This window comes from Pleurodeles waltl, chromosome 2_1, assembly GCF_031143425.1.
Source record: "Pleurodeles waltl isolate 20211129_DDA chromosome 2_1, aPleWal1.hap1.20221129, whole genome shotgun sequence".
In the NCBI taxonomy this organism is placed as follows: domain Eukaryota; kingdom Metazoa; phylum Chordata; class Amphibia; order Caudata; family Salamandridae; genus Pleurodeles; species Pleurodeles waltl.
In genome coordinates this window covers 596,263,520-596,285,575 of record NC_090438.1, presented here as the reverse complement: position 1 = coordinate 596,285,575, position 22,056 = coordinate 596,263,520, and the positions used below count along the sequence as shown (strand labels likewise).

The window sequence follows — 22,056 nt, the reverse complement described above, 5'->3', positions numbered from 1 at the left end:
CTTAGCATCACTATTTATAAGAGGATTATGAATGATAGGACACTTCACATTTAAAATTACATCTTGACTTAACACAGTTTCGTCTACTGCATTGACCTTTTGGTTCTTACAGACTTTTGCCAAATGTCCCTTCATCCCACAATTCCTACAGTTGACATTCCTAGCAAAACATCTTGGATTATTCGCCAAATGTCCAGGACTACCACATTTGTAACATCTTGGTCTGGGATCTTTGGTCATTTCATTGCCACCTTTCAAACGATACGTTAGCGGTTTCTGTATGACATTCCTGTCAACTTGAGTCGAAACTTTAGCTACTGTTGGATTAGCCAAAGGTTCATTTAAGCAGTTTGAAGTGGTGTTCTTCATTTCCTGAACCCAAGAAGTAGCATGTTCTAAACTTTCCACAATGGCAACAGCTTCTTCCAAAGAGGGATTCTTAGCTAATAATTTTTCTTGAACCCTTGGATTATTTGTGCACCTCACTAGTTGATCTCTGATGAGAGAATCAGTTAAACCAGCAAACTCACAAGTCTGAGCTAATGTTTTCAAAGCAGCAATATAATTACCCACTCTTTCATTTTTGGCTTGTACTCTCATAAAAAATTTATGTCGTTCCATGACTATGTTTATACGCATATCAAAATGTTTTTTTTAACATCATGACAGGCATGTCATAAACATCTCTGGGATCTCCATCCGCAGTGCCAAGCGCAATTAAATCAAGACTGTCATAAATATTTCTTCCTTCAATACCTAAATTATGAAGAAGAATACCTTGCTTCCTTGCAGGCGAAAATTTCTCTCCACCTATCCCAATTAAATAAGATTCAAAAAGATTAATCCACTTCTTCCAAGGTAAAATGGGTTCTCCACGTTCAGATAAGAATTGTGGTGGTTGAGCCAAACTAAGTGTAGCTAATTGAGACATTGCGTAAAAACAGAAGAAGAAAAAATAAATAATATATATATATAGTAGTGAGAGTAATAACAATATTTATAATACTAAAATGCAAACAGAATACTCAAAATTGAGCACCAATCATTAATTACCTTCCACCTAAGTTATAAGTAAATAGAGTTAGCAGTCTAGTCATTTGAGTGTTCAACACACGCGAGATTTGATGTAAATGTCAACCTCCCAGTGTTTACATGAAACTCCTGTTGCAGTGAGGCACTTCACTCGAGATTGAAAAGGAGATAATTATGTTTTCCTTCCCCAAAAAAAATTTGAACGCACCATCAAGCGACTTCACGGTGAGTTGCTGACTGCCAGATTATTATATTTCAAATGTTTTCCTTCACTAAAGTTGCACGCGCGGTCGTGCGACTTCAAGATCAGCTGCCGCGGCTTGACACAATGAGTGGCGGCAACATCACACGGTGAGCGGCGGCTTCGCGCGATCAGTTGCAGCTTCAGGAACACCAGCCGTGCGTTGAGAATGTTAAAGTTTAAATCTCCACACCGTCCAACTGTGTATTTCTGTCGTTGTTGCCGCTACTAGTATAAGAGTATAAACAAATACAAAACACCGTTCATAGAGTATTACCAGGCATTTTCACGCGGCTTAAGGAACCACAGGGCAATTTCAGTCGCGCGTTTACCAGGCATTTTCCATAAAGTAAAAATGATGAGTGCAACGAAATACTCCTTTGTTTTCTTCTAAGCACACAGAATAATAATAATGCTGCTCATCATCTAAATGTCATCACTGCAGGAAAACTCAAAATTGTAGATCCAAGACATTAGTATTTAGGATACTTGTAAAATCAAAGTGTCCAGACACAGCGGTTCTTCTCACAAGTATAGGATCAGTTTACTCATTGGTCCATTGCACGCCAGGTTCAATGGATGCTGAAGTCCCTCGTCGCCACTGTTATGATTCAATATCCATGGAGTCAAGATTTGTATGTCAAGATCCTTATTTATTCAGCATCCACGACTGTGCCAACACTTCATTCCTGCTTCCTGCCACCTTCCTCCCAACTCCATCAGAACCCCACAGTCCTCTCATTCCGTTCTCTGACATCACTAGCTCCAATGATGTCAGAGACCAGCAAAGCCCACAACAGAATGTTTCTTGCAGATCCTTAGCCAACTCTGGGGGAAAAATACCCAATAACATTCTCGCTGTATTTTTTTCAGGCCCAGCAGCTTTTCCTGATGCAAGATATATTTTAAAGCATCACGTACTTCCTCCAGAGTGATGACCGATTCCATTGCTTCAACCTCTTCTTAGTCCAGAGAGTCTTTAACTACTGCCTACTGGAAGTCTGCTATCTGACCCGCTGAGGGATAGATATCCTCTTGATATAGATCACTGTAATACTCCTCAAACACTTTAACTATGGCATTGGGATGGTGACCACTTTGCTACCTTTTTCTTCAATACCCCCAATGCCTCTATCCACTTCTTGCTGTTGTGTGCCAAGAACTAGCAACCTGCAAGAGTCTCCTCATACTCATAGCTCTCTGTTCTCTGAGTCTAGAAATTTTCAGCCAAATCTTTGGAGCAATACCTATTTATCCTGGCCTTTGCCACCACTATAATTTGTTGCATCTCTTGATCATCCTGCCTGCTTGCGATTAACTTCATATGTTGCACTTCCATTTCTGTCAGCTCGTCGTACAGCCCTCTGACCACCTTATCCTGCTGCTTCCTATTATGAAAAGCAAAACGGATGGTCTCAACCCTGATCCCCGCTTGTAATGAATCCCAGACACTGTCTCCTAGCGCACTGTTCCTATTTCCTTCCAGGAAATCTGCTATCCATTTTCTCATATGGTTAACACAGTTAATGTTTAAAATCAATTTCCTATTGAATGTCCACTTATCCTGACTCCTGGCTTCCCCCATATCCGAGATTTCTAAGTTATCGGAGATAGGAGAAGACCTTTGGGAATCTCCTGTTGCCAGCAGGAACCTTCAGTTTTGCACTGAATGCAACCATAATCCTATTTAAAAAAAAATACCCAATGGACTACCAACTAACTTGCATAATTGCGCTGGTGTCTGAAGTTTGTTGGATGAGCTTTTGAAAGCCAACTGATAGAGTTTATGGAGTAGCACCAAGTCTTGGATGTTCACCAATTGATCTTTTATCCCTAAAGTGGAACCGAGGCTCTGGTGAATGTCCTAAGATGAGATATTGAATCAAGCTGATCAATGAGTGCTTTCCTTTCTTTTTACGATAGATATCTTGGTGGTCTTCAGTACATAGGCCAAGCTTCAGAAAGTGCATGCTGACTGTTGTGAATGAAATTCGCCTTTGAAGCCTACACCAAATGAGGATGTGCTCATGTTTCCTCCCGAGCCAAGGAGGACAGGGTCTTCATCAGGGGCATGGGTTGTCGTTTTGTACACTCATAACCAAGGAGTTGGAACACCCAAAAGGACCTTATGCTGTTCATTACTCTGTATGGCTACCTCACGGCAGCCTCTTTCACATATACCAAAGCATCACTCTTTAATGGTGTGCCATCACCTTTTTTGCATCCTATCAGAGTTAACATCCCTCTTCCTTCGTGACTAGGAAAGCAAACCAGCAGTCAGTCTTTGAGGTTTTCATAATTTGCTTGCAAGGGCGTTTTTCCCTTGATGTTGTGACTCACCCTTGATAGTATATGTTAGAAATGGGGGTCTCTAGTTGGCAGTTGGTTTTCACCCTGTCCAAGTAGGGACCCTCACTCTAGTCAGGATAAGGGAGATACCCGCTCAGATAACCTCTGCTCACCCCCTTGGTAGCTTGCCACAAGCAGTCATGCTTATCTCAGAAGCAGTGTGTAAAGTATTTGCACATAACACACAGTAACACAGTCAAAAAACCCTGCAAAAGGACACCACACCAGTTTTAGAAAAATAGCCAATATTTATTTATATATGATGGGTGTGTGTGTGTGTATGTATATATATATATATATATATATATATATGACCAAATACGATAAACATCCAATATACAGTAACAAAACTATTAATTCTGCAAGATTTACTCAAAAATACAGTTTCTTGAAGTCAATAGCTCCACCTGGGGCTAACACGGTGCCGCGATCAACAAAACTGACAGTTCAGGCCGGTTCCGGTGTTGCGGGCCAGCTATGGTGTTGGGAAGACCCACAAACAGTACCTTTGGATTTGCTGGGCGTCGCAAGCCTTGGGGTGAGGTCCGGAGAGTGGCGTCGCTGGCGTCCGTGTCCGTTCCAGAGTTGATGCGGGAGTCATTGGGCCCTTAAAGTGACGTGCGTTGCGGATCATACTCCAGGCTGATGAAGTTGGGAGCGCTGGCAAGGATGGCGTTGGGGCTGCAGTGCAAAGTGGGATGATGTGACGTGCGGTGCCCACAGGTCACAGTACAGACAGTGACTCTGTGTCGGTGAGACAAAGGCTGCAATGTGGTTGCAGTGTCACCAGGTCACGGCGCAGTCAGCGGTGCCGTCGTCATTGCTGAAGCACTGTCGTCTTGGCCCAAGCTTGCGGTACGGGATGGTGCTTTGTGACCCTCACGAGGGTGTCCACAGGCCAGGGTGCAGGCAGGGATGCCTGGTGACAACACTGGAGTTGATGGTGCTGGCGTCGGTAGACCAGTGCTGTGGTGCGGGATGGGATGGTGCTTCGTGTTCCTCACAAGCAGTGTCCGCAGTCCTCGGTACAGGCAGCGAGCAGCGGCTCAGGGAAGTCGTCCGATGACAGCGTCTGTGAGAACAGGGTTGCGGTGCGAAGTGAGGCAGTACGCCTGTGTGCAGCGTTGGCAGGTTACGGTGCAGGCCATTGGCTTTGTTGGTGGCGTCACAGTGGTTTCTCCTCTTGAACAGCAAAAAACACAAAGTTCCCAGTGCTGCACGTCAAGGAAACTAAAGTCTTTGGTTTCCCGGAGACTTCCAACCTGAGGCAAGCTCTACTCCAAGCCCTTGGAGAACTTTCTCAAGCAGGATACACATCAAAGTTCACGGTTTGCTCTCTTTTAAGGCAGGAGCAGCAACTGCAGGCCAATCGAGCAAAGCAACACAGCATGGGGCTATCTAGGGCCTACCTTAAGGATACCTTACATGTACAAAAAGGGAAGTTTGGGCCTGGCAAGTGGTTACAGGTCGAATTGGCAGTTTAAAACTCCACACACACACTGCAGTGGCAGGTCTGAGCCATGTTTGCAGTGCCACTGATGTGGTTGGTACAACCAGTGCTGCAGGCCCAATAGTAGCATTTGATTTACAGGCCCTTGGCACCTCTAGTGTACTGTACCAGGGACTTACAGTAAATCAGCTATGCCAAACCATGGACACCCCAATCACTGATACAATTTACTTAGGGAGCACTTGCACTTAAGCACTTAACAGTAGTGGTAAAGTGCGCAGAGACCACCAGCAAAAACAGAGTCCAGTAAAACAGAAAAACAGGCGATCAGCAGGCAAAACGACGGGATCCATGCCAAAAAGCTGCCAGGTCTAACAGTGTATTATTGTTTACTGTTGAGGTTCTTGTGTTGTGTACGGTGACTGCTTTGTAATTCACTCTTTCCACTGATTCTTGGTTGTTGATCTCAGAGTTTCACGCTTTGGCGCTTCTGTGTTGAATTTTACTTCAAATATTAGCAAGCCATTGAAGTCTCTTAAAATGAGAAGCATGAACAATCTTTTCTTTTTCTCTTTTTATTATGACTCCATGGTTCTTCATCTTCTGCAAGGGAAGAATGCATTACTCAAGAACCATCAACTTCAGCACAGGTTTATGGTTGAACATTTTGCTCGCAAGTTTCCTCTGGCTATTTTAAGACACATTAAATGTACAATAAAGAGACATCTAAAAGATGAGGACAGTTGTCCGCATTTGTTTTCTCTTAAAAGTGACACTTTGTCGCTTAGAGTTACACTTCATTACATTGTTTTCATACAATTATCAAAAAGTAAATTAGCACTGAAATCCTGATGCACATGGTTTATTATTGTATCGATCTCTGACACTGCACACTTTATTTCCAAGCCATATTTGCCTATTGCATTGTAAACTATAATAGCTTGTTTCTTCGTGTCTTTTACTATGGACTGCAACCATGTCTTAATCATCTGTGATGTTAATGTTAAAACATAAATAAATGTATGTCTCCTTCAGTTGCCCTGTCAATATGGATGCATAAACAGTTGTCCAGTAGACGGCTCATCCCAAACATCTACACAAGATGTCAGTGGATTAATTCACATTCAACATTTTGTGAAAAGCTTGTTTATGGCAATTACAAGGGGTTCCTCCCACAACGACTTAACCTGGTGGGGGGTGGGGACCAAAACATCAGATGGGGCATGCATAGTGTAAAAAGTGGGTAACATAAAGCGAAAGGTAACTCTCTACTGGCATCTAATGTCCTGGAGTAGGAAGGCAAAAAGGAGGATAGTTGGAGTCTCTGTTGCGAAGGCAAGGATCAATTAAAGGGGTAGAGGGCTTTGAGTCTGGGTGGTGTGAAGCAGATATATTCCAACCTGTAGAAATACTGTATAAGCGGGTGCCAAATACCGTTGAATTTCACCTCCGTATGGGCTAATCTTTGATATAGTAGTTCTGTGGTTAGGACCTTCAGTAGACGTGTGAACCATATGGTTGTAGGAGGGGGAACAGGCTGTTTACAACGTAATGCAATTAGTTGTTTGGCCGCTCCCAACATTTGGGAGATTAGGTGCCATTCCGCGTGGGTCACTGCTTGCAGGGGATTGGGTTGGATTCTAAGTAGCGTGGTTGCAAAGGAGTCTGGTATTGGGTAGCCTATTGTCCTTTAATATGGCTAAAGATTTCTTTCCAGAAGGTGGTCAGTTGGGTATAAAATCCCCAGAAGCCAGGGAGCAGTGCCAGCATAAAGGAGAGGCATAGGGGAAGATAACCTCATGACCTTGTAAGCTGTTTCTCGTTGAGATATGCTCTTTATGATCTTCGGGATATCTGACCATAGACACTCCCATTGTTTTGTGGGCAGTTATTCTTCCAGGTCTGTATGCCATTGGCTCAATGCTTGCAGTGTGTGGGCTAGTGCTGGTTGCGATCTCTTTGGCGGTGCAAGGGTCAACAGAAGGTCGTCTGCAAACAGCGACATTGTGGGCTTGCCCACCAATGGATATTCCCGCTATGTCCTCCGTTTGTTGGATGGTGGCTGCCAGAGGCTCCTCCGTTAGGGCAGAGATGAGGGAGGAAAGGAGGCAGGCCTGCCCGTTGCCTCAAATTCTTGCAATCTGAAAAGTGTTGGAGACCATAATTCTGTCGGTCCTCTTAGGACCTAGGCCAGCTTTCGGGGGCACGACCCTATCGACTACCTTCTATACATCGAGCAAGAGAAGGCAGACTGGAATGGAATGCCTGTGGGCCTTCTCCATAAGGTGCGCTAGGTGGCGGATATTGGCTGCATTCTACCTATTCTGGATGAAGCCGGCCTGGTCTGGGTCAGTAAGACTGGGGAGACAAGGCTCTAGTCTGTTAGCTAAAAATTTTGGTAAAAAGTTCAGCGTCTGTGCTCAAAAGCGTTACAGGCCAGTATGAGGCAGGGAATGTTGGGTCCTTACCCAATTTTGGAGTTAAAGAGATCTCTGCCTTGGACATAGTGGGGGGGTGTCCCAAAGCAGCAGTGAAGGTGTTAAAGAAAGCTAATAGATGATCTTGTAGTTGTGGAAAAAACTTTTGGAAAACGGCTACTGGTAGGCCATCTGGTCCAGGAGCCTAACCCAAAAAGGAGGCCTTTCAGTGCCTTCTGGAGCTCTACCAAAAAAAAGGTGGCTTCCAGCAGGGCAGTGTGGGAAGCGTTAAGTGAGTCCCAGTGACAACCTGCCAAATATTGCACAATGTCCTCTGGGGAGGCCTCCTCACTGGAGTATAGGGTTTGATAGTGATTGTGGAAGGCCTTTCGTTTAGCTGTGTCAGAGGTAGCCCATTTTAATGGGCTGTCTGCAGCCCTGAGATGTGGGCATGTATGCGTCGTCATAACTTGTGTGCCAGGAGGGTCGCCACCTTGATGCCCCCCGTCATAGTGCCTTTGTTTGAGCAGAAGGAGGTTGCATTTGTCTTGTTGGTGTGGTGTGAGCGTAATTGACCCTGTGAAAGGTCATCGGAATGGGGTGGCATGGTGTTGGGGTTTCAGGTCTTTAAAATCAGCAGATAGACTCTTCACCAGTAGTCGGGCATCCCTCATCCGGGCAATTGAGATAGATGTAATCTTGCCCCGATGGTAGCTTTAAACCCATCTCAAAGACTGTGCACCAAGATGTCTGGGTGGGCATTTCACGTCAAAGTAATTCGTTATAGCAGTGCCGATTGTCTCAACATACACCAGATTCCTTATTGTTGATGGGCGAAGGCGCCAGTACGGGGTGGGAGGAGAGGTATCCTCCCACCTTCGCCAGGTCAGTTCTACATGTGCTTGTTCTGAGACTGAGATGTCCGAGATGAGGGAGGAGTCTAGGTCTGTTAAGAGAGGGGGTGTGAGGGAAAAAGTAATTAATGCATGAGTACGACTGATGGACATGGGAAAAGAATGAGTAGTCCCTAGTGTCCGTACTGTGATCTCTCCAGGCATCTACTAAGCCCAGGTCAGTTATTTCACTCTTGAGGGCCACCTACATGGCACCAGTTCCCTGGAAGGTGGATTTGCTGCAGGCTATTGAGGGATCCCAGGCCAGGCTAAAGTCACTCTCCTTCCTGGATAATTGCTCCCTAAGCAAGGACCGGAGGAAAGCGTATTGAGCCTGGTTTGGACTTCTAGAAGTGTCCGGGGATGCTGACCGCATTCTGTAGTGAATTTGAGGAAGCGACTCTCCCCATCCTAAACCACTTGAAGGGGTTTCACACCGAAAGACGCTTTACGAAGGCTTGCAACTCCAGCTGTTTTGTTCGTTGCTGAAGCCTGATGGTGGTATTTGGGGTGGGCCATTTGCAGTGTATTGTGTTGGAGGTGGGGTGTTTCTTGTATGAAAATTACATCAGGATCTTGCTGAAGGAGATACTGCCAAGTCTGTTTTCTTTTATTTGGTGAATTGAGCCTTCACACTTTTGAGTGTGAGGCATTTAATCCCAGTGGCAGGTGTCATAGGGAGTATTGGGAATTGGTGTGTGGTGCCCTTCGTGCGTGAATAGCCTAAGATAAGTAAAGAAAAGGGAAGTTGAAGGAGTAGCAGTGCCACTAATGAATAGGCTAGGACCAGCCCTTGGACCATGGAGTGACCCTATGTGTGGTGACCAGCTGGGAAGGGAAAAAAGGAGGGGTCACTCCAGGGTAGTACACACTTAGGCAAATAAGTGTGCACTACAAAGAAAAACAGAACATCGGACCAACAGGACCTGAACAGGTAATCCAGAGGTGTGTGGGGACAGTTCATAGCAGTGCCGACCAAGGAAAGTCACTCTCTAGGATCTAGATTTGGGGGCAGGCCAACAGTATGTATGAGAGTCAGCAAGTGTGGGAGCAGGGCTCAAAGGACCCCTAGGACCCATATTGTTCCGGGCTAGCAACAGGAGATGGTCAGGTCAGTGGAGTCCACATCTTCACCCTCCACTGGTGGAAGGCAGCTCTAGTTAGTCTGTTCCATCTGCCCCTGGCCGAGAGTCTGGGGATGAAAAAGCTGACACCAGGCACTAGTCTGCAGTTGTGACTGTCTAGCTAAGAGCGAGACTGAGCCAGTCATGAGAGTATAGTGAGGTCGGCTATGGGCAAAACCTGCTCATAGGAAGTCCATAGCATCATGGAGAGTTTGCTGCACTAGATGGGGCCACTGGGGAAGTCTCCAGGTTTTCAGATGTTAAATAATGTCTAGTTTAGTCTCACATGCCTGGCGATCTCTACTTTGCTTGGAGGCAGATCGGGAGGGGACAGTGAACCTGGAGAGCCAAAGGGTCTCCCTGTCCGGGGTGCTTCTTTGTGGTGGGGCGAAGGTCCCTGCATTGCCACTGAGTGGAGAGCGCCAGGTCTTGGAATAGCTGAACTGTGTGCCCCTTTAATATCCAGTCAACTTCTTTCCGTGAGACCTGCAGGATGGCTTTCTTCTCAGCAAAGAAATGTACTCATGTGAAAATGTCTGGGGGTCGGTCAGGGTGTCCCGGCGTTCCCACCACTCTGTGGGCTCTATCCAGCATGGGGGGGGGGAGGGTAGAGGAGGGGGAAAGTGTTGGGCTCTTCATCGATCGCATGTAACAGATCAGCTGCGAAGGACATATCTGGGCTTTCCATTCCTTTGGGGGTGCCCCTGATATGAATTAGGTGGAGGTCCATTTGTTGATCTTCCAAGGTCGATACTTAGCGAGAAAGGGCCTCCAGGTCTTCCAATCCCTGCGTCCAGGGTCTGTTCTGTGTCGTTGACTCTCTTCCCCCAGGCCATCCATGTCACTTTTGATTTTGTGGCTGCAGGATTTAAATTCAGTTTTGAGAGAAACAATCTTGGCTCTCAGTTTGCTGAGCGGTTTGTCCATGTAGGTATGGGTATGGGTAAGGGATGTCCGGGTGAGTAGGCTCTGGCGACATTCCCACCGTCTCTGATGGCGTCCTTGGCCTGTTGATGTGTCTTGTACCACAGGGAGGTGAGCAAGATATCTTTTGCCAGAGTCCCTGGTGTTGCCTTGGTAGATTTGCCTTGGGGCATGGCAAGAGTGCTCACTATCGGGGGGGAAGGCCACCAGGACGGTTGTAGAGGCAAAAGCCTCAGTGTCTGATTGTGATTGTAAGGCCTGGGATGTAGGAAGAGATAGAGGTCAGCAAGCAAGTGCCCCATATGTGATGGATGTATTGGGGGTATCCGTGGAGCTCACAGTTCCCAGGTTCGGGCAAGGCTGCTGGACCCGGCAGGCCTCTGAGCGCCCCTCCCCATAGTGCTGCAGGCCGCAAGTAGGTGGATCACCCCAGCACCCCACTGATCAGGGGAGAGACTCCTCAACGCACCTGTGTCTGTCCCTGAGATTCATGCAGGCGCTTGTACAGGTCAGGCCGCCCTTTCAGGCACCGGCCCATGGGGTCAGGAGGGGCCTCCGCTACTGCAGTGCCAGCAGCGGGGGGCATTTATTTGGTGGCTTTTGTTGGATGCAGAGTAAAGTCAGCAGGGCCACCATGACCCCAACAGGTAGGCCCAGAATCACCTACACTGATCTTCAAGATCTAAGAGTTAGGGGAAAAAGCATATGCAATCCCATTTTAGTGGATTCTGAAGGATCGGTTTCCTGCTCAAAGGGTCCACGATACCTTTAAACAACCGGGCTAGGGGTTTAAAAAGCAGTACTGACATTCAATCCACACTAAAATGATCACACTAAAAGATCAATGTGTGCGTGTTGGATAAACAGGCACCGGATAGTTATAAATACTTTAGAGGATCTCTACCTTGATGCCCTCTTTCTGCCTGAAACCTGGTTGAGGGAGGACTCTTGCTCCGACCTCCAGCTTGCGATCCATTATGGTTATTTTTGTGTCCATGAAGACGGAAGAGGCAAACACAGAGGGGCTGGGTGCTAGCAATAGTATTTATTAAAAAAAAAAATCACATTCCATACCTTTCAGCTGGATGAAATGAAGAATGCAGATACTTTAGGCTTCTGCTTATTGCCCTCTGCCCATTGCTCCTTTTCAGGGGTAATAGTGTACTCCTCCCCCTTCCACACCTCACAGGTACGTAGGGCACTTTATTACTCCCCTAGTCAGACATTAGCATCAAAGAGTATTAGCTATGCCAATTTGACTGTTAGGCTATTTTAATATCCACATGGACAATAGAGAGGACCCTCTAGTTAAGCATTTTTTAGATACTTTAGTGGATCTTAACCTGTTGGTAGCCCCCACAGTCCAACACACAGGGCTGGGCACACCATGGATGAGGTAATTTCTAAGTGTCTAACACTGGTCCATTTGGAGACTCTGAGTCAAATTGACTCATCTGACCATTTAGTAATGAATACCCTTCTTGCTGATCTCACCTTCATCGATGGAAAGGAAGGTTGCTGTTCACGTCTGCTCAATATAGCCCTGGAATAAACTTCAGTCCCCTATCTCCAAGAGGCTTTTATTGCTTCTAAACCGGTTTTAACAGGGGGTGTCATGGGGGATAACTGCTTAATTAGTAATTGGCTCAGGGAGGCAGCTGAGTTGGTGGTGCCAGCAACCAACAACTGGAAGGTTGAACAGTCGTGCTTTCCCCGTTGGTTCTAATATTAGCTCGCTCTAGGAAGAAAAGCCTGTAAAAGGTTAGACGGACAGTGGAGACGGTTTTGCACAGAGGAAGATAAAGTGCTATATAATAAAAACACAACACCTACATTAAGAAAATAAGGCTGGTGTGTGGTATGTTCTATACACAATGCATCAAGGATACGGATAACTGTGGCAAAGAGATATTTTGGATTGTTTCAAAATTTACAGACCCAAAGTGGTTAGCTCCACCCTTTGAGATTAGTTTAGAGCTTATGCCTGAAACTGAGTAATTTATTTGATAGAATCAGTAGGATTCTAACCAATTTGTTGTTGTCTAATATTATAGAGCCTATAAACCAGTGTGAAGGTTTTATGTTACCCTCATCTAGTAAGGAATTGTTAAATTTTTGCCTCCTAAGGAAGTGGAACTGAAACTGTCTTGGGCTGTGTAAAGTTGGGCGCCCCATTAGGTCAGTTTCCCACTCATACCTTGAACTTGGATAGTCCTGTATACCTGGAGCTTTTCATGAACTTTTTGCAGGCAGGGATAGTGCCTTAACTCCAGAGAAAAACAAATGTCATTCCTCTCTATTAAAGAAACCAAATGCAGACTATAAAGTTCTCTTGAACTTTAGACTGGTTTCTCTCCTGCCAGCCATCGCGAAGATTGTCAAAGAAGGTGAATATCCAACTATCAGAGTTTCTAACCACCAATAACCTTCTGCACCTATCTCAATCCGGCTTCTGAGCCCATCATAGCACTGAAACTGATTTACTGGAAATGACGGAATCTATCAAGTCAAATTTAGATCTTGGACTTAACCTTGCCTTAATTCTTCTGGATTAATCAGTGGCATTTTATACTGTTTCACATGAGATGTTGCTACAAAGGCTGGAGATGTTGGGTGTAAGTGGACTGAAATGGCTGGTCTCTTCCTCCTCCTTTTTTATTTTTTATTTTTTGTTATAGAGCAGCAAAAGCCAGTAGCAAGCAGAATTGATGAAGCCCTTCGCCTTGGAAAAGAAATCACTAAAAAGATGGGTACCACAGGGCTCTTCACTAAGAAGTACAGCTTTTTTTTTTTTTTTTTTTTTTTTTTTTTTTTTTTAGCTCAGACCCTCTTCTGGGCTGGACAGGCACCTGGCCAACCAGTGGTGGTCCACCTCCCTCTCCAAAGGGGGTTTCTAGGAACCTCTGTTTGATACTCTGCTCTCTCTTAAGGCCCAGGTAACAGCAGTGGTGAAATCCTCTCTTTGAAGTTTAAGGATGCAGAAGACATTTCTGGACTTCTTGCCATGGGATCCGCGGATAATAGTAATTAGATACTTAGACTGCACTATGTCAACTTACTTTAGCAGAGTAATCCAGACTACCTGGTTGACCTCTTGCAGATGGTGCAGAACATGGCAATCCGCCTGTTGTTCATACTGTCTAAACGTTCCTCCATGTCCCACTTTCGGGAACAACTGCACTGGTTGCCAGTCTGAAAGAGAGTGACGTTCATAGCCTTAACAATTGCACATCATGCTTTCTACAGCACTGGCCATAAATATCTTGAGGATCACTGAGTACTGTTGGGATGGAAACTAGCCGCCTGGATGGAGGACAGCTGCTTCAAGTTCAAGTATGACAAGACCGAGATTCTCATCCTGGGACCATCCACATCAGCCTGGGATGACTCCTGGTGGCCATCGACCCTGACCTGTGTCTGCTGTGTTTGTTCTTTTCCCGGTATGAATCCTGTGCCTTGTTTTTCATTTTGTTGAGAAAAGGCGATCTTTGTCCTACTCCGTTCAAATTCTGTTATGATGTGTTTTTTTTTCTTTTTCTTTTTTTTTTTTTAAAGCTCAATGAATTGAGTGTACGGTATGTATACAGTGTTTTATTGAATTCCCTTGTGAGTGATGATGAAATTGGTCCTGTGAAGAACTTACTAGTTAACATAAGGAATTATATTTCAATGGCAATTATTTTTATTAGTTTTTCTGCTTTCTTGTTTGGCTGCATGTCTGATTTTCTTCTTTGTTTTATTTGTTTTTTCGCACAAATATTATTTGAATATAACAAATTTGTAGTCAACGAGTTTCTCTTTTTTTTCCCCTTGTCACATTGTAACTGTATGTGGAATGGAGTACTAGGTTATTGGCCCAAAGGTCTAAGCTAGGATTTCTTTTATTTGTGTAATCCAGTAGTGGCCCATGCACGAAGGGAATCATAATTTAAAGCTCTAAAGGCAGCTTCTGGTCTGTGCCGTTATCCAGTGAGGCTATGTGTTAGTAGCATTTGAGTAAGTAAATAGATAACCATTTAGAGGCATATAAGATACAGCTGTAAATGGCAATACTTCACCCGGACAGTAAACCCTTAGTTGGTGTAAAAATTGTATATGGTTGGTGTATGGTGTCTGCCATTTTTCACAATTGAGGGTAGTGGCAGTGCTCGGTCTGTTAACCTTTGGTTTACTTTTGTCCTCTGGTTCTAGAGTCAAATGGAGGAGTGGAATTCATCTGGTGGCCAAGGAACACTGGACAGCTATCATCTCTTTTTGTCATCAACTGTTGTTAACTTTTCACATTGACAAAATTGACATCCAACATCCTTTGTGTTTCTTTTTACAGGACCCATATTTCCAGTCTTTTTGAGAATGACCGTCACTTTTCTCACCTGTCAACGCTGGAAAGAGAAATGTCTTTTCGTACTGAAATGGTTAGTTTTTTTAAAAATTGTCCTTTTAATTTATCACATGAGAATTCGAGTCTGTAGTAAAAGGTTGAAAGGGATTGCTGGAATTTATTTTGATTGCAGATGTTTTTGGCATTTTGGTTTACAAATAATGCAGATGTTTTGGGCATTTTGTGTTACAGATCTTCCATTCTGAAGGTCCGTTAATAAATGCCAAACAAACGTGGACAGGTTTCCATAAAAAAAAGAAAAGAAAAGAAAAAAATTGGAAACAAAAGGTTTGCTTGGCAGGCAGATCTCCACTGTCCTTCATAACTAAGGTGAAATATTGTGCTTGTGGAAGGATTCTAACTAGTTGATTTATGATATCAAAGACCACTTACTAGTCTTTAATGGCGACCTTTCAAACGGTGTGGTTCTTTTGAGAGTATATAGTGTTTGCCCTTAATTGGACACCCCCAATAGCACCTGGCTGTGCCACATTGCTGGTCCAGCAGTTAACTTACCCTTTGCACGCTCTCACTCTATACTTTATTACTCATACACCACTTCCTGTCACTTTGAGCCAATAATGTAACTATTCAGCATGTTTTCGTAGTAAAAACTACAATGAGCAGTTTAATGCACCTCCAAAGCAACAGTCACTTGCACCACTACAAGGGTTCAACGCTGCTTCGTCTTTTTTTTTTCATTGTGTTTCATTAAAGTTTTTTATTTTGTTAAGGTTTTTTTTTTTTTCTTTCTTTTTTCTTTATACATTTATATAATACAGCAGTAGCAAACAGTTTGCTGTTTTTCGTATTCTTTCACTTTCAGTCGTGGCACCATGGGTTGTTTTTTGAGGGCAGATAAAGCTTGATTTACAATGGAGACATGGAAAGCAACTAATCATCTCTGTCAATATCTCTGGTCCATTTTGTTGCAGAGTTTACCCATATAATTTTTCTTCTCATTTTGCAATTTCATATAGCGCAAACTCAACCGAAGGTATTGGAGCGCTTTACATGAGCACCTGTTACATTACATAAGGACACGTTCATATTTTGTAGGCACATGGAGCTTAAGTGATTTGCCCAGGATTGCAGGATTTTCAGACAAAGCTGAGACTCATTCGTACCTGGTTCCCAGCTCCAAAGTCCACATCTCTTTCCGTTACTCCACATCCTCTAAGGTGGTGGTTCTTTATGCCATTGCTGACAACTGTTTGTCTGTTCTCTATAGTTACGTATTGTAATTTTGTACAGCTCCAAGGCGTCAGTGCCTACATCTCATTTGTTCCAAGCTCAGAATGTGCCTTTCCTTTGTTTTGAGAACTAGTGCTTTCAGTATATGAAACTCGCAATGCGAAGTAGTGCTCCATTCCAGGGACACTACAAGCTGGCGTGAAGGGTAGGGAGAGGGGGAGTGGTCATAACCAAGAGATTGAGCATACAGTTCTCCCTTTCACCAACACCATTTGCTTGGCCCAAATGCAGGGTCTGCGTCAATCATTCACCATTGCAGACTGAGGTTCTGAGCTGCCCTGCTGCATCCCGGTGACTCTAAACCCACCCATTATCTCACCCGCTGTCTCCAAGAGATCCATCACTTTCAGTACAGGAGAAACATACCATGTAGCGGTGTTCCATTAGGGGACACCTCAAGTACACACAAAGTGGTCATGGGCTCAGCATGCCATTCTCTCGTCGAATGGGAGGGATTTGTGCTGGTGCTTACTTCAGGCAGCCACTCTTAATCATCACACTGAAGCTGGCTTTACTTGGGAAACAGTTTCTGTTTGATAATGAACTGTTTACATGTTTTGTCTTCTGCACTCCTGAATCTGTCGGGCATCCATTGTCTGCAGTAGAAAGATGCCTATGCCATTATGAGTTGAATAGCAGACTTTTTGTCAGTACTTTTTCGAGATTTTTCATCTTCTGGTGTGCTATGGATGACCCCTTAAAGACAAACCACATGGTGCATGTCATAGGCAGATGTTTGTGACAGACCCACACTTGGTTTGTCTTTGGTGCATGGAGCTAGACCACAACTCCTTACACCTGCAAGGACTGTCGTGCCATGCAGCCACTGAGAGAGCAATCCCTAAAGCTCCTCAGACCTGATGTCTGAGGACTTCAAAACACTCACGATCCCAGTTGCGCGGAAGGTCCCGGGACCGCTCAAAACAATCATTGTCTCTATCCAAGTTGTTGGGTAAGTCTTATAACAAGTCAAAGATGTCTTTGAATTCACGGTGCCTATCTAAGCCCTTGGAGGAGGGACAGGATCATCAGCACTCTATGCCTCGCTCCTCCATGGAGCCTCTGCCAGGGTCTGCTCCACACCTCCCTGATTTTCCTGAAGCTGGAGCCACCCCTGCTTAACTCAAAGTTTTATGAGGCCGTGCAATTTAAATTTGGGCTGCACAGTCTCTCTGGGGCACCTTTTGGGCCCCAAGGGTACAGGAAGAGCCCACTGGATACCTGCCAGTGGGTTTGCCCGGAGTGTCAATTGGTTTCAGTGCATCTGGTGCTGGAACGAGAGCAGTAGTGCCAATGAGACCACAACTTTCCCCGGTGTCTGTTCCGGTAACCGTGCCTGAAGGTGCTGCAGTCCCCATCGTCATATCAGACTCTCAGAGGCATATAGGCATTGTCTGATGCCGGCTCCAGCTCTGTCTGGGACCATTCCCTCAGAGTTGGAGCCAGTGCCTTTTTAATTTGACTGACCTGGAGAGGGTGAAGAATGGGGTGGGGGGGTCTGGTGACCCTTATGGGTACCAGCTTCCCCTAGATGACAGAGGACAACTGGGATGAGGAACTGGCAGATGCCAGTGGGTTAGATACCTCACTGGATACAGGCCTGGTCTCTCCGCCTACCATTGCAATGGAAGAGGGTGCTGCGTTTGCAATGGTTGTGCAGAGGTTAGCTGAGGACTTGGACATTCATTTGCTCTTGGTGGCAGTCAAGACTTATATCTTGACAGAGGTGCTTCAACCAGGAGTCTCTCCCCCACTCCCCTCCCAACCCTTACTCCGATTTAATGAAGCTTTTACCAAGGTCATACTCTGGGCCTAGTTCATGCCCGGGACAATTGCCCGCCTCCATCACCTCGCTCTTGGGGACCCCAGTTTTCATCACCCAGCACCCCACACCAGAGAGCATGGTGGTCCAAGTCTCCATTTCCCGAGTCAGCCCTAGAGTGTTCCTTTCCATTCCACTGCATAGGAGCTACAAGAAGCTGGATATCTTAAGTAAGAGAATGTTCTCTTCCTCAGTGAACTCTGCTTGTCTTTTGGGCCGATACACCCATATGATATGGAATTCGCCTGCGCAAGTTCTGTCCATGGTCTTGGAGAAGGCCCGATCCATACCTTCGCAGGAAATTGCAGTTGGCACAAATGGAGCAAAAAATTAACATCAAATGTGGACTGGATACAACCAACTCACTGGACAGACCAATTTTATCATCATTGGCTCTCAGGTACTACACCTGGTGAGATGTTGGGGATGTCAAAGCTTCCTTCATGAATATGCCTTTTCATGGCTCGCCTTTTTTTTGAGAAGACTGATTCAGCGCTGGAGTGTTTTAAGGATAACAGAGTTATGGCTACGTCCTTGGACCTGTCCATGGTGCCTCACCAACCCCAGTAGCCTTCTGCTACTTTCGTGGCAACAGAAGGGGGGCCCAGCCACATTCATTCCTTCCCAGCCACTGAGCCTTTTCATGGTTGAGGGCATGGGGCCACTAGCCAGAGGTTGGCCAAGTCCACCACTGCCCTGGGAGCCACAGCCTCCAAACCCCTCTAGTTTGCTCTCATACCAACATGAGCATGCAGTTGGGGGTCAGGATATGCCATCACCTGCACCACTGGCAGTTGACAACAGTCGACGTAGGTTTTACAGATAGTCAAAAGGGGCTACTCCATCTCCTTGCTCCATCGAGAAGTGTTGGCTCTTTTGGCCAAAAAAAAGACTTGGAGAGGGTGCCGGCAACAGAAGTAGATAATGGCTGCTGTTCCCACTACTTTCTGGTGCCCAAGAATGGGAGGCCTGCATCCTCTCCGAGACCTGTGCCTTCCTGAGAAAGTAGTTCAAGCTTCTTACCCTTAGTCAGGCCCTGTCTGGCCTGGAGACTGGAGGGCGGTGCTGGACTTGCAGGACGTGTATTTCTGCATCCCTGTTTTGCCTGCATACAAACGTTACCTGCGATTCACAGTGGACCTGGTGTGCTTTCAGTTTTCTGTGCTGCTCTTTGGCCTTACAAGTGCCCCTCAGGTGCTCATTAAGATCATGGCAGAGGTTGCAGCACATCTGCGGAACTAAGCAGTTTTGGGACTATCCTCCTGAGCGGTGAGTCCAGGATATTCAAGCTGTGAAATCGATGTTTCAGCTTCTGCCCTGGATTTTGTTGAGCTTGAGTCTGAGGCTGTTGGGTTTCATGGCCTCCTGCATCCTGCTAGTGACAGATGGTTGTTGGTATATACTGGCTCTGCAGTGGGACCTGAAATTTCAGGGGCATAGCATCAGGGAAATCTCTACATTATGGTCCAGATCTCATAGGGAACTGAAAAAGACCTGCACTGGTAACTGACAAACAGTGATTGGGTCAGTGGCAGACCCCTCTCCCTTTCCCGACCAGAGCTGACAGTTGTGACCGATGCGTCTTTCCTTGGTTGAGGTGGTCATCTATTTAGAAGACTGGGAGATCAAAGGGCTCTGGTCTACGGCGGAGTCCAGGCTCTACATCAACCTGTTGAAGCTTCAGGCTATCCGATTGGCATTGAAAGCCTTTCTTTCCTCCTTAGGGTGAAGGCTGGTACAGGTGTTCATAGACAACACCACAATGTGGTACTGGAACAAACAGGGCGGCTTGGGGTCGTGGACCCTTTGTCAAGAGGCTCTGCATCTCTGGACATGTCTAGAATGTCCAGACATCCCTCTGCATCGAGATTGAGATCAACAGTTAACAGCTTTCAACATTTCTCCCGAAGTCTGATATATTATCCTGGCAGCCAGGCGTCCCTCCACTAAGTCAATGTATACCTGCTGTTGGGACAAATTTGTGTCATGGTGTGCATCCAAGAATATTGACCCTCTCCCTTCATCCCTCTCTCAAGTCTTGTTGGTTGTTCTATCTTTGGCCCAGCAGGAGTATGCTCTGGGCACAGTTGAGGGTTACCTTTCAGCTATTTCTGAAGTTTTGCTGTTCCTGGACCAACCCTCTTTGTTCCAATCACTAGATACATGTTTCCTGCAAGGCCATTCATCATTCCCAAGTCGGATTTAAACTTGGTCTTGACCTTTTTTTATGTGCGTGCCCTTCGAGCTGCTGCACAACTGCCCAATCCATTTGCTAACTATCAAGACTGCTTTCCGAGATGCCACAATATAGGCCCAGAGGACAGCTGACTACAGGCACTCTCTGCGCACCACCCTTATACCACCTTCTAACGAGACAAACTGGAACATGTGCCTCCTACCTTCCAAAGGAAGTAGCATCCTTCCATGTAGGCCAAAATATCACCTTGTCTACCTTCTTTGCTCCTCCTCACCCTTCTGAAGTGGAGGAGAGACTACTGCTTGGATCCAAAAAGAGCGTTGTTGTTCTGCCTTGATTGTACCAATGAATTCTGGGTGGGTGATCAACTCCTTGAATCAAGAAAGGGAAGGTCATGGAGAAAAGGACCATCTCAAGATGGAAAGTGCTCTGCATAAAGATTTGCTACGTGTTGGCTAAAAAGCAACATTCTGAGGCCTTGCCTTCTCATCCAACCAGAGACAAAGCTGCAACCACTGCGTTAGCTCGCAGAGACCCTGACCTGGACATTTATCAGGCAGCTAGATGGGCATCTGTGCACACGTTTACCAAGCACTACTGCCTGGATTGTTTGGTCCATCGTAATGAGCACTTTCTTTGCCCATTCAGTCCTGCAGGACTATTTGGTCTAACATTTGTTTTTCAGATCCCCCACTCTGTGACTGTATTGCTTGGAATCTGCGTCTAGAAAAATCCTATCAGATGAACAAGTTACTTACCATTGGTAACACATTCCTTGGTGGGGAGTCTCCCCCTCTCCCCCTCTCCCCTCTCCCCTCTCCCCCTCTCCCCCTCTCCCCCTCTCTCCTCTCCCCCTCTCCCCCTCTCTCCCTCTCCCCCTCTCCCCCTCTCCCCTCTCCCCTCCCCCTCTCCCCCTCTCCCCTCTCCCCCTCTCCCCCTCTCTCCCCCCCTCTCCCCTCTCTCCCCCTCTCTCTCCCCCTCTCCCCCTCTCCCTCTCTCCCTCTCTCCCTCTCTCTCTCTCTCTCTCTCTCCTCCTCTCTCTCTCCCTCTCTCTCTCCCTCTCTCTCTCCCTCTCTCTCTCCCTCTCTCTCTCCCTCTCTCTCTCCCTCTCTCTCTCCCTCTCTCTCTCCCTCTCTCTCTCCTCTCTCTCTCCCTCTCTCTCTCCCTCTCTCTCTCCCTCTCTCTCTCCCTCTCTCTCTCTACCCCTCTACCCTCTACCCCTCCCTCCCCTGCAAACTGATTACAGTCACCTTTCTAAGGGCCTTAAGTGCACACCATTTTGTCAGTGTTTCTGGTGGCTCTCCACTTCTGGCGTGGAAAGTTGTAAAAATAAACTGATGGCAGAAGCTGAGATGACACCTATATAAGCACCGCCCACGCTGCTTCTGCAGTGGCTGATGCCAAGCAACACCACCTTCCGCTGTGCAGGGGTATTGCTCAACAATCTCTGTATCCAGTTTGATACCTGTGGAATGTTTTCAGGTAAGAAATCTGTGGCTAGATAAAGTCTGTTCCAGATAAGGCGTTACCGAAATAAGGAATTTGTCCTTTATACCATTATCTTCCTTTCTCTCTTTTGCTCTGGGTCAAAAAATTATGATGACTAATTTCGGATCTTTACATTGAGTGCTGTAGTCTTCAACCTGTGTAAATTAAGTACTGCCTGTAATGCATTTTCTCTTTATTGGGGTACGTTGTTGTTTGTCGGTGCACTGTGTTGATTCTTTGGCTATACGCAATAAAGACATGCTCAAATGGCAGTGACACCCCTGAAAGCCTTACTGAAAAACTACACACTCGCAGGTTGTTTAATGAAAGCTCAGTTGCTGCTTCAGCACAGGAAACTTCAGTCAACACCAGCTCACTTGGTTTTGCTTTAAAAAATTCAAAACTAAAACAGACACCGAACTGAAATACTGGAACATTTGGTAGTATTTGAAGCTGTGAGGAAAGCAAAAATGAAGTTAAATTT

The 22,056-nt window shown here is 45.8% G+C and overlaps 1 protein-coding gene across 1 annotated transcript in view; it reads left to right on the top strand.

The window, feature by feature from the left end:
• Positions 1–22,056, top strand: part of DPY19L1 (dpy-19 like C-mannosyltransferase 1) — a 377,005-nt gene that overhangs the window by 19,421 nt on the left and 335,528 nt on the right. Inside the window, exon 3 of the mRNA XM_069215489.1 lies at positions 14,758–14,845. Within this exon, the coding sequence (XP_069071590.1) occupies positions 14,758–14,845 (88 nt within the window). The remainder of the gene's footprint in view (positions 1–14,757; positions 14,846–22,056) is intronic.